General features: G+C 47.7%; 2 protein-coding genes across 2 annotated transcripts in view; one reads left to right on the top strand and one right to left on the bottom strand.

The window, feature by feature from the left end:
- The window catches only part of SMAD3 (SMAD family member 3), a 110,168-nt gene extending 108,952 nt beyond the window's left edge, over positions 1–1,216 (top strand). The window contains exon 9 of the mRNA XM_054565242.1: positions 1,083–1,216. Coding sequence (XP_054421217.1) covers positions 1,083–1,206 — 124 coding nt within the window. The 3' untranslated portion in view covers positions 1,207–1,216. The remainder of the gene's footprint in view (positions 1–1,082) is intronic.
- A 10,789-nt stretch (positions 1,217–12,005) lies between these two features.
- Positions 12,006–13,088, bottom strand: part of AAGAB (alpha and gamma adaptin binding protein) — a 47,713-nt gene continuing 46,630 nt past the window's right edge. Inside the window, exon 10 of the mRNA XM_054565241.1 lies at positions 12,006–12,785. Coding sequence (XP_054421216.1) covers positions 12,708–12,785 — 78 coding nt within the window. The 3' untranslated portion in view covers positions 12,006–12,707. The remainder of the gene's footprint in view (positions 12,786–13,088) is intronic.

Below are 13,088 nucleotides of genomic sequence, written 5' to 3'. Positions count from 1 at the left end.
GGCCCCAGCCCTCCACTGGAGAGAGGCCAGGAGGGCTGTGCCCTCAGGCCAGCGGCCCTCGGCCTGGCGTGGCACCACAGCCCGCCGCCGGCTCCAGGTGCTGGGGAGAGGCCCCTTGGGGGTGGAAGCCTTTCTCGGGGCGGGGGGTACTGTGTCACCGTGCAGGACACGGTGCCAACATGCCCAGTCCTGTGTGGCCCACCACAGCCCTGCCCCCTGGCAGCACTGCAGAGCGGCCTAACTGGTGGGTGCGGCCCCTTCCCAGAACAGTCTTGCCCTCCTTCTGCCTCTTGGGCCAAGGAGAATAAGGTTTCATCCCTTCTCTCTGTGAGGTGGCCGAAAGCAGGGCCCGGGGCCCAGGCCTCTCACCTCCAGCTGGCACCAGCGCCTCCGGCCTCAGCAGATAGCCTTTGCTCAGTGGAGGCCTTTGGGAGCTCGCCTGCGAGCTGCGTCATCAACCCGCCTGAATTTAGACAAAGTGCTTTGGGGAACAGAAACGTGTGGTGTGCCTTGGTTTTTTCCAGTAATTGTTTCATGGCTCGCTCTGCTCGTAAGATTTTCCAAAATAAGACTAGAGATGGGAATTATATCAGCACATTGGGAACCAACGGCATGCGGGTTCTGTCGGCGCTTTGTAAAAAACACCCCTCAATCAGACAGACGCACGTCATCGCGGCCTGCTGGGGCTGAGCTGGGGCTGAGCTGGGGCTGGAGCCGGGGGACTGAGGTGCTCATTCAGGACAGATGGGGGTTCTCTGTCAGGAGCCTGTCACAGCAACTGGTGGGCCTCTGGGGTACCCTGGAATTTGCTTTTCTTGTTTAACTCTTGAAGGGCCATCTCCTTCCCCATCACAAGAATCTGGTTCACTCAAAACTCTTCTGGGCGGAAGGGTTTGGCGAGGCCAATTTAGCAAGTTATTGGCACCTCCTCTAAGGCACTCGGGGTCTAGCAAGGCAAGACTTACCTTGGCTCTGGGAAGAAGACTGTCACCAAAGTAAGAAAAGGTATACTAACTTGTGTGTGTGTCCTTCTAGACATTTTTAAAATTTCCCACCCTTTTCCCTTTCCCCATGTCTTCTAGGAGACAGACAGTGACCAGCACCCCCTGCTGGATCGAGCTGCACCTGAATGGGCCTTTGCAGTGGCTTGACAAGGTCCTCACCCAGATGGGCTCCCCGAGCATCCGTTGTTCCAGTGTGTCTTAGAGACGTTGGGTGTGAAGGGGGAGGGGCGGGGAGGGCGGGAGTGGGTAAAACGGCCATATGGGAAGTGGAGAAAGTCGGAACTCAACTCACTGTTCTCAAGGAAGAAGAAATTTTTCTCCCTCAACCAAAGGGGCACCAACCTGTTCTCCAAAACACAAAAGCAAACCCAGAGATGGAGTTTATGAACAGCTGTGCCTGCTGAACACATTTGCCCTCTGGCCCCAGATTGAAGGGCAAGAAATGGCTTCTGCTTTGGTGGCTTGAGCAAACAGGTAGTATGTCACCACCTGCCCTCTCCCCCGACCCCCCTTCTTTTTTTTAATGACAGCAATGTGGGATGTCACTGTCCAACAGGAAATGGCCCTCTGTTCAGGACTGCAGGGTGTTCACCTTGGGTGTTCCAGATATGGAGAAGCCTGCAGGGGTGTGAGCAAGCCTCATAACCGGCCCTCTGGCACTTTGACAAGATGCCTCTTGAACTGAGCACAGTGAGCCCCAGCACTCCCTCCGTAGACGGTGGTGCACCGGGAGCGGGACTGGCCACTCGGGGTGGGGAGGGACTTGTGTGTCTCCTCCTCCTCAGAGCATACTGACTGGTGTGAGCCAGTGTGTTCAGACCATGCACGGACAGTGGGAAAAGTTAAGAGACCTCTTTTTTCAAAATGTTCTTAAAGTTGTCCTTTCTCAGTTAGAGCAGTTAGAAGGATCTGCTGAGGCCCAGTGCACCTGCAATGTATAGTCTATCACATTAATCTCAAAGAGATTTGAATTATGGGAGGTATTCACATAAAGCAGGAGGCACTGTGGAGTGATCATGTTTGGGCTAGGGCAGCACTACATTGCATGGGTCCCAGTCGTAAGAGCTCACTTTGTATTCTCATGCATTCGGCTATTGATTTATGTAGTCAGTTGCATTAATTAAATGAACTTTATCTTGTGCTCTTTTTAATGTTTGTTTTATAGTTAAATCCTGGGTGGGTGCATTGACTGGGAAACCAGAGTGGGACGCAGCAACTTCTCCCCCAAGGTGAAGCCTTTGCAGGTTTTGTTGAGAAGACACCTGCCAGCAGTTTTGGAAGCTGATATTAACAGGAGCAGATTCACCAGAAGGGAGAAATCTCAGGCCAATGAGGCAAATGAAAGGGCTATTAAAATTTTTTTACACCTTTGAAAATTGCAGGCTTGGTGCAAAGAGGTCTGTCATCTTTCCCCTGGGGTATAAGATTATCTCGTTCACGGTAGAGGATTATCAGTGACAACTCTAGCAGTTATATTGTATAATAAGTACTGCTCCCAGTGGCAATTAGTGAGAAGACTATTATAAATTATTTCAACTGGAAAAAAAAAAAAAAGCCCTTTTGCAGAATACAGCAGACAGAATTGCCACTTGCAATTGAATTGGTACTTTATTCTTTGCTGCTGTTTTTGTATGAAATGACTTATCCCATATTTTTGCATGGATTTCTACCAGGAAAAATAAAGGGATTTCCTATGGAAGTCCTGTCTTAACTCCAGGTGAAGGGAAGAAAGTGTGTACTTTTGGCAGGATATCAACCTCAAATGTGATGACATTTCTGATGCTCTATGGAGATGTTGGGGGCTTCCGGTGCCTCACCTGCAGGATCCTACGCCTCTGAAGCTCCAGCCTTGAGGGTTTCAGGTAGGAGGGCTGCTCGCCAAGCCTCCTGAGGACACAGGAAGAGGCAGGAGGAACACCTTGCCAGACCTGTGCTAGTCTCCTCTCAGGACTCCCGACACAGAACCCAGAGACAATGCAAAACCTCTTGTTCTACCTGAGGGCCAAATTCTGTGTCTGAAGCTTGTGCCTGGTGTGAACTGATCTGTGGACTGCTTCTTACAGAAACGGGAAGCCACCTGAACCTCCAGGACGTGCGCCTTCATGCTCCCTGTCAGGCCTGAGGCTTGTGGCCTGCATTATTCCATCTGGCCTTTCCTGAAAGCCTTAGGCAGCGGTTTCTGAGGGCCTGCATTCTCCACCTGCTACATGGTCCCGTAGCACACAGCTGCCCTCCAGGTACTTGGCAACTAGCTTCCCAGTTAGGTACAGCCCCATTTTGGTGATCCAGTGGTCACATTTGGCTACATTTAGATGGTGTCTTAGAACCCTCAATGCTTTGTTTCTCCAAAAGCTACTTACTGGGTCCTTTTTCTTCAGACTAGACGGCTGGAGGAGGCAGTGTGAGGAAGATGTAGGTAAGCCCACCTTTGGCACCACTGAAAATACATTTGGTCTTACCTAGAGGTTAGGACCTTGACGCCGTCCCCATTCACAGAGGCTGCGTAGGTGCTTTGGGGCATGTGTAGTATTGTCCTTTGTTGCAAAACTAGTTTTCTTTTTTAAGCCCTGTTGTAGAACAGGCATTTATACAGTTTAAAACTTTCTTAAAGGACAGTAGAATGGGGCAAGAGGAAATGAGGGCACTTCTAGAGGGGGGGACAGTAGCCGCTGGATAGTGGTTTTACGTGTGCTCATCCAGGCCACATGACGACACATGTGTTGTTCCCCTGCTCCAGGCCCCTCCCTGGTGGCCTTCACCTCGCAGCCCAGAGGAGTGGGCCCTGGGGCCTGAGTCCTCAGCCTCGGCATCTACCCCGGGGGCCGACTTCTAGTCCCTTTCCTCTCCTCCCCCACATAGCCCCCTTCCAAACTTTATTTAGTAACTTAGATCCTTCCAGCACAAACGTAGGTCGCCGCCCCAGCAGGCTCAGGTTACAGGCCTGTGCTGGAACATCATCTCCGTTGGCCACCTTCCTGGCAGGCTGCAGAAGATCTGACATTTTGAGACAAGCCTAGAGTCAGGAGCGGGGACTTTGACTCTTAGGAACAACACACATGAGGGCAAGGCTGCTGGCAGACTTTTCCATTGTCCTTATGTTGTCTGTGTTGTATTTTTTTATTGATCGTGATTATTTTTTTTTTAAATCATTGTTAATGTATTGGAATGAGCTGTAGCACATATCTTGTGCTTTAGTTTGTTTTTTTCCTCCATGTCCCCTTGGCTTCCTAGAGTTTGGACATACTCCAGGGCTAAATGCTTTTACTCAAACTGCAGAGAAAGGTTTTCTTTAAGTAGTGTGTGCATGTCATGCATGTAAATGAGTAGTCTGGGGAGAAGGCAGGCATCTGATTTCATCGTTAGCCCCAAGCTGCCATTTCTGTGGCTCCCTGAAGGTCTCTGCAGGGGGAGAGCGCACAGTAGGCCGCTCTCTGTAGTCCTTAGAAGGTGAGGGAGGGAAAGGAATCTGCACACTGCCCCTGGGCCTATTAACCAGGGGTTACCAACAGCAAGAAAGGCTCTAAGTTCAGTTCTGGACCTTGTGTCTTAGTGTGTGACTTTAAGTGGCAGAGTTGGGAGATTTCCCCAAAATCTACATGTCCCCACTTTCTTAGAAGAAAACCTCAATACAGCTAAGTTGTACCATTTTTCTTTGTGGCATAAATGTTCCCTTCTAGAACCCCTTCAAGTAACACTCTTTAAAATGTATGTCACCCTTTTAAAGAGAATCAGCTACTTCTCAAGTGGGTGGGAAAGTAGACTTTACATAGAGGACACGGATCAAAAATGAAGATGCGGCACCTCTGCTGGAAGGGGGTCCGGCGCGGGGAGGTGACCCGGCATCCAGGTGGCGTGGCAGAACAGCTCGCCCAGCATGTGCGCTGGATCGAGCAAGTCTCTCAGTGATTCTGTAATTGATTTTCTCTTTTATGCTCAAGTAATGTACACTCTCGCATCCTGGTGTTTTATATTTATGTAATAATTTCTTAAACCCATTCAAGACAAACAACTATTTAATTTTTTTGAAGAAACTTGGAAAGGTCTCTCCTCCCAAGGACAGTGGCTGGGAAGAGCGGGCGGCACAGCCAGTTCTGAATGTGGGTTGAGGGCACGGAGGCTTTTTTTGGCTCAGCATCCAGACACCAGCCCAGGCTCGCTAACCCTGTCGCAACGTGTGACAACAGGCAGCTCCGAATTCTCTCCCTTCCCAGGGGTGAGAACTTTACATGGAGAGCTGGAGCCTCCCTTTTCCAAGATGCCTTCACTCACTCACTCCTGCAACTAGGCTGTGCCAGTGGGGGCTCTCAGCGCGGAAACAGAACGTGCAGGATGTTGACAACCTTCACGTCTCAGCCAGCCTGACCTTTTAATACCTTTGTAAAAAGCATGTATGTATTTATAGTGGTTTAGATTTTTCTAACTTTTGTATCTTAAGAGCAGAGCACCTGTGTAAGCATTGTACTATTGTTAAAGACTTGTGTCCTCTCTGTCCTTCTCTTCCCCCTGTAAGTGCCCTTCTAATAAACTTTTCATTGAGAAGCTCCTGCACCAGGAGCTCAGTCTCATTCTTGCTGCTGTGTCTGGGTGGGGAGGGTTACAGGGGAGCCCAGGGGGGCCCCAGGGCCACTAGGGAACAATGTCTCTAAGCCCAGATGTACTTTGACCTACCTTCTTGCCACAGCCTCACGTAACACCCCACTGCCCTCATTCACTCACCAGGGACAACAAGCAGTGCCGGCCAGTCCTTCAGTGACAGCGGGATCCCCTGGGTCAGCCAAGCAAAGGTTCGAAGTCCCACCACTGGTGCAGCATCTCCCCTGCTCCCCGCACTGAAGCACCACACAGGTCCCACTGACGCTGTCTCCGCATTGTCATTTTGCATTCACTTCCCCTGTACTTAAAGGCCTTTGGCAAGTGATTAATCCGGTGGTATCTAATCTTCCCACAGGCATGGAGGTAGTTTTAGATTCATAAATAAGTAGGTTTCCACACTTTCCAGCTCAGATGACTTTGTTAGCTCCTGTGAAAATTCATTTTATATCTGAAACTCTAGAGAAGAGACTTCAAAATCATTCTCTTGGCTGAATCTTACACTGACCGCCCGCATGATGTGGATTAAAAAACAGTATGATTAAAACAATTTGGAGGACAGAATGAGGCTGGAACAATCTTTTAGCTGGATCAGTTCTACAACGTATTCCTCACCAGAGTCCAAACACCTCCCGTGCCAGAAGGGAGGCAGATTTCACAGGAACGGCATCTGTGGGCGCACAGAATTGGCCTCCATTCACTGCATCAAATCCCCTCCTTTGTGGTTATTTCCCCAATGTTTTATCTAGTCTGTATTTCTCAGCAAATGACTCAAATCCTCACCTTTAACCCAACGTGCTCCTAGAGCTCCACACTTTAAATTCCAGCTGCCTGTTAAACATCTGAAATGTAACGCCCCCAAACTGAAGTCTCTTCCACTCCACGCGAGCCAACCCCCTTTTCTGACTCCCCACTGTCATCAGTAGCCTCTCTCTAGCTCCGTCCGCTCTAGTCTCCAAGTCCTGAGCAGCTTAATGCACAGCTTTCCCCTGCTCGCCATCACCTCTGCTGCAGCTGCGCATTGATCACCCCTCCCCTTCGGACAGGCCCTACTCCCCGCGCAGCCTGCTCCCCTCGGCCCTCTCACGCAACCCCGTTTCTTGGGCCTGCACCTCCTCCTGCCCACTCCTTCCAGGTTGGTGTTCCCGGACCACTGCACGTATTCTTGACATCTCTCCCCAAGTGATCTCATCTACTTGCATGATTTCAAGCCACATAAATGCTGATGACTCCCAAATCAGTATTTACAGCCCAGACATCCATCACAGGCTTCAGACTTGCAGCCAACAACCTGTTGGCTACTGGTACATGGAGGTGCCACAAGTACCTCAAACTCGTAATTTTTCTTTAGAGAGAGGGGAAGGGAAAAAGAGGGAGAGTGTTGATAGATTGCCTCTCACATGCTTCCAACTGGGGAACCTGGCCGGCAATCCAGGCCTGTTCCCTAACCAGGAATCCAACCAGCGACCCACTCTTTGGTTCACAGGCCAGTGCTCAACCCACTGGCCAGGGCTCGATCTCATAATTTAAAAAGCAAATCCATCATTGCCCTTATTAGGCCATCTCCCTTTCCCTTTGGCCTTCAGCCCGATTTCTAGCTCGACCACTCACCCACCCTACAGCTGCCGGCTCGCAGTCCTCTACCCACGCCCCCCACATCCAGTCGGTCCTGCTGGCCACTCCCACTGCCCTACCCAGCAGGTCCCCGAGCACACAGGCACCTGCACCGGCTCATAACCGCTCTCCCCGCCTCCAGTCTGCCTTCCTGTAAACGCATCGCCCACGCCGCTGCCAGTGACCCACCTAACCTTAGATGTACCTCCTCCTCCACCTGGCCTCGGCACAAATTCTAAGGTCTTTAATATGGACCACTTGACCTTCATCATCTGGCCCCTATGTAGCTCTCACAGCTGGTTGCCTTACACGCTGCAACACAAACATGTTCCTTGGACTCTGCTTTGAACACTGACCCCTCTTCCCCGGTCTACGCCCCTGCCCTGGCCTTCTGACAGGCACCGTCAGTTCACCTGGCTCGCTTTGGCTTCAGACATCTCCAGGAAGCCCACTGTGAATCTACTGCCATGATCTCAACTGTGTGCTAACTAGGACTGTCTCCTCCTCTAGATTGCAATTTTCTTGAGAGCAGAGTTTGTATCTTACTCTTAAATCCCCCAATTTCTTTTGGCAGCCACATATTTTAGTAAATAAATGAATCAATTATAGCTCGAATCTAGTAGATTCTACCTTAGCAATATCTTTTGCATCCATTTCCCCTGTGCTATTCTACAGTAAGTCTATACATACAACTGAAGGAATATGACCAAAAATACAGTTCCTGACTACCTTTTATCACAGCTATCCCAATAGTCTCCTAATGTGTCTCCCTCTAGTCCAGGGATAGCAAATATGGGACAAAATCACTACCATTCTCTATTTCTCTACCCATGGTAAAAACCACCGATCACAGCGCTGCGTCCATTCTCAGCCTCAGAATCCTCCTCAACACAGCTCTCCAGGCACATAATGCAAATCAATTAGCACTGGCTAATACTGCTGCCAGATTTTCCAGGAATGTAATTATGGTTAGATGTCTTTTCTGCTCCAAACCTCTTAGCTCCTCAACTTCCCGAGTAAGCACAGGCTTCACAATGGAGGATTTTAATGTTTAAGGTTCTCTCCAACATTATTCCATCCTTATCTACCACCACTTCTCTAATTGGACTACTGGGGTTTTCCTCACATAAACCCTGGCCTTATCTCCATGTCTTTGTTCATATCGTAACTTCCACTACAAATTTTGCTGCCTCCACCTGTCTGCCCAAATTCTTATCTTTCCAGCTCAATTCAAACATCACTTCCTTTAAGTCCATGGGTCTCAAAGTGTGCTCCCTGGCCAGCAACATCAGTATCACCAGGGATGTTAGAAACACACATTCTGAGGCCCCCACCCTGGACCTGCTGACTCAGAAACTGGGGAGGGCCCTGCAGGCGATTCTGATGCGGGTTCAAGCTTGAGAACTGCTGCTCCCAGATGCATTTTACGCTCCTCCCAACCCACCCCGCTCTCCTTCCCACAACAATTAGGGCTGGTCAGGGCACTCTTCCCATTCTGCCCACCACCTGCCATTCATGCCCTCATCTCCCCTCCTCCCACCCGAGCTGGACAATGAGCTCCTAGAGACTCCACATTCTTGCCAGGTGCGCAGCCTCTGCCACAACTGGCACTGTCCGGCACCAAGAAATTTCCCAGTCAGCGTTGACTGGACCCTGGATCCTTGCTTCAGCACGTTAAAGAAACAGGTTAGTTGCTTTTTCTCACCTTTAAAGGCTTCTAACTTCACCATTTCTGACTTCCTGAGAATTTCCTGGGGCAGCAGGACTGATGCAGACCAAGTCATTGGCCTCAAATGAAGAGGCTCTTTTTCTCTCCTAAATTATGCTGCTGTTTTCATACAGTTCCTATCCCAGGCCTCACTTAGGCCATGTTTTTGTAGCACTAAAGCCACCTGGTTGATAAGAGAAAGGGCAGAAACAATGACTGTTCATTTTCTTTATAGGAGAGAACCAGGGAGGCTGGTCATGAACTCCTCTCAGATTTTTGCGCCTCCCAAATTTGTAGTTATGGGAAGAGGGTATTTGAGTTGATCAACATATACACACAAATATTAAGGAGGTCTAGAGAATCAAGTTTTGTTCTTGCCAAAGCTGTGTGCCGAAGATGCAGTAATAGCCATTAAGGCCAGGTTTTAAATTAATACTTTTCCAACCGGAAACAAAGTGGAAGTTTAAGGGCTGGAATGTGGCTCAGTGGGGTTTCAACAAAAGGCCCACACTGTTGCTATTACCACTATTCTTCATTCTGCAAATCAGAAACACCTCAGAATACAGCAAGACACTTCCTCTACTAGAACCACTGTAACACACACACTTAGTAACAGGCACATTGGAAATGCCCAAAATATAAAAGAGAACTTCTAAGACCCTTTCTACAAGACTTTATATGCCAAAGGTGCAAGCATGGATCACTAAACTAAACCTGGACTCTAAATCAAAACTAGACTGCCCAGCAGGCAGCATGCCCCTCTTATGAAACATACAAATTATGGGAAGGTTAACAGAGTATTGCTTTCAAGCCAATCCTGTACAAAGATGGGTACACTTGACAAGATTTTTTACTTTCTCCATCTACACTCCTTTAATAAAATTTAATATTTAATGACAGAATGCTGTAGCTGAATTATCTATTTTTAAATCCGGGGGGGGGGGGCAGCGGTGAAGGGCAACTCTAACTCATTACAGCATTCTCTGGAACTCTGTCTCCATCAATCAGAAAGTTCAATGAATCAGGACCTCTGACCACACTAGACACATGTTTGCTAAATTTAGCTTTGCATCAGCAAACACTCAAGCTCAGAATAGTTCATGGAGCTCTCATCTTACCCTTAGACAGTGATTCTTCTAAGATTGTTTTTCCAGGGCAGGCCAAGGCAGGGCAAGGGGCACTCCACGTGCTCTCTCTATGGTCATTGTTAAGAGACTGGCCAAGGTTAAGGGGATCCGACGTCAGCCATGGAAAACATGTTTATCCCCGCTTCTCCATAATGGGAACTTGAAGTTGGCCATATATCACATTTCATGTGTTATAAGCAGTTGCAGTAATGGCCTGACATGCTCCATGGTCCTTGAATCACATTCCATATTACTCAGCCATCTAAGTCTAGCTTCCCTAAATCTCCGGCTTCTCTGAATTAGATGTGGCCAAGTTCTATAAATAGAGAGCAAGCAAACTGGTTCTGTCAATCTTCTCATACTCTGGCAGGATAACATATTTTAAAATTACAAAAATATCTATGTCTTCATCACTCTAAAATTATTACATAACACATGATTTTCTCAGGGAAAAAAGTTTATTCTTGTCTCTCCCTACCTTCCAACACTCATGGATCTCCAAACTTTGTGATCATATTCATCAAACTATCAAATACAAATACAAACAAAATTAAGAGCCTAGCACATGTATAAAGGACCCATGGGCAAGGCCAGAGTGGGGAAGGATTGAGGGAGGGAGGTAGGGGTGGGTGACGCAGGGGAAAGCGGTGGCGAGAAAATGGAGACAAATGTATTTGAACAATTAAAAAAAATTAAGAGCATACTGTGTGCCAGACAGTGTGTTACACAAATAGAGAAACATTTTGGGGTGGGTGGCGGCGGGGAACCCAGTCTCTCATCTTAAATCCCAGACGGACAGTTCATGGGAACTTGTGACAGCACGTACAGGGTTCCTTTAGACAGACTGAAACTTTTATTGCACTATTAGCTCATTCATGATCAATCTTCTTAACCTGGGCCTTTAATAGATACCAATGGATATTTTTAGTCCACATTTCCCCTAGAAGGGGTCGATATGCCTAATCCAATGAAGGCTTCCTTCACATACATCCTCTACTGAAAAACAACAAAATCACAACAATACACATTAGCAGACTTTACAAACAAATCACATTTTAATCATCTAGCTTCGTTTAATAAGCAGAATCAAGTTCACAGCTTTTTGTAGCCTGTTTTCTCTAACCATGTGATCCTAACGTATTTTCTGAAACCTCTCATGTTTTAAGAAAAACATGTTACACCTTTCATTTTGCAATGGGGAGCCAACTTCCCTTCCATTCCTAATGAATGGCTGATGCAGTCATCTCAAAAAGACACTGATGGAATGGTGTTAAATTACAGACTCAATAATCCTTCAGAACAGGACAAAAAAAGGTCACCAAGCAAGACAGCCTCCCAAGTTCCCTGAAACGGCTCTTCCTGAACGCTCCCATCACGCAACCTCCCCTCCTGCGGCCGCCCTGGCCCGGCACCTTGAGCCTCCCCTTCCTCCTGCCATCTGTCTCACGTTCTGTGGTGCTTGGAAGATGGTGCACAAAGGAGTCTGAAACTTGTTTCTGCCAGTGAGCGCACAAGACCAGAAATAGTTCTCAGCCCATGTGCCAGCACCATCCAGCTCTGGTGCGCTCTGCCACTTACAGCCATGGCAGGGACTACCTCAGTGATGGCTTATTTGCTGTATTTCCCACTCTTCCTTTGGGAACTTTGCCTTTGGTGATTAGTTCCCCTGGGGCTGACCCACTCAGCCCAGGAAGTAACACAAGGTACTCAGGGACTCACGTCCTTTCCCATCTCACTCACTCCTTAGTGTTACTAGTTTGGCAGTGATCTCTGTCTTTCAGAGAGGAAGAGGAGGAAACTTGCCTTCTTTTGAGGGTATAAAGTGTGACAACACACCTCTAACATCTCAAAAGAACTCAAGAAAGAAGAGTTTCTTCATGATAATACTAATGCTAAAATCTCAGTATGTGATCACACAGTGTCAAAGGCCTATATCGGGATTTAAGTTTCTCTTTCTCTTACACACACACACAACCCCTCAATCCCCTCCAACAACTTTTTAAAGGGTTCTGTTCTATGCCTGCCAGAGAGGAAAACCTTTGCCTCATTTATGAAACTCTAGAAATTCACACTGGCTTCTCAATACTTTCAAGCCTGGGCTCAGACACTGTATTTTAACTGAAATGCCCAGAAGCAATGTTTTTTAGGTAGAGACTGACCTGAGGGCCACTGTCACTGGCCCCTATACTACAGTGCAAATCACATCAGCAGCTGCGTCCTCTCTTCCCACCAAGAGCACCGAAGCTCGGAGCAGCAAGCTCCTTGGAAGTAGAAAATCCAAAACACCCAGGGAAGGTGGCACAAGCTCCTCATTTGCAGAATCAAGTGTGAACACAGGGATGCTACTTAAGAGGCTGACTAAGAAAGGCTTAGTGGTTTTCTTCTCAACTTGGGAAAATCACACAGACCTCTGAGCTTCTCCTTCCACTCCCATTCCTAGAAAAAAAAAGTATATTTGAAAAATACTCAGTCCTTACTGTCATTATATTCCTCACTCCCTTACAATATACTGAGGGAGGAAAACTTCTCCTCAACTCTCTACTAAAAACTGAAACCAAGGGGATCCTATAAATGAGTTAGGTGGCCAACATGATGATGGGAAGTTCAGCAAAACATAACCGGGTAGAGAGAACGTTTTGTTAGTCAAACCCTAGCACAGATAGTTTAGTGTTCTTCGTCAGACGAAAGGCCTTCAATTTCATCTCTGTCTCCCCCAATTGCCATCCAGAAGGCTTTGGCAACCTGGGGAGAGAAACATGCAACAAATTTTAGCCAACAGCTAAATTTCAGCTCATTTCATGTCATACTTTGAACTGATTAAGATCTAAAATTCTCCGCCTTGCCCTCCAGCCCTCTAACAACACACATCAAAACTCCTGAATATCCTGACGCAGGAGTTCCACTTCTAGGAATTTAGACTCAGGACATAAAATAGTTGTATACAATGGTGACGTGTAAGGATATGCATAGCTTCACTATTTATAGAGGCAAAAAAACAGCATGCACATAACCTAATTGTCCAAAAGGAAACTGGATAAATTGTTA

This window comes from Pteronotus mesoamericanus, unplaced genomic scaffold (genome assembly GCF_021234165.1).
Source record: "Pteronotus mesoamericanus isolate MK-2021 breed Mesoamerican mustached bat unplaced genomic scaffold, CSHL_Meso_final contig_164, whole genome shotgun sequence".
Classification (NCBI taxonomy): Eukaryota; Metazoa; Chordata; class Mammalia; order Chiroptera; family Mormoopidae; genus Pteronotus; species Pteronotus mesoamericanus.
The sequence above is the reverse complement of the archived record's forward strand: the minus strand, read 5'-3'. Positions and strand labels throughout refer to the sequence as shown.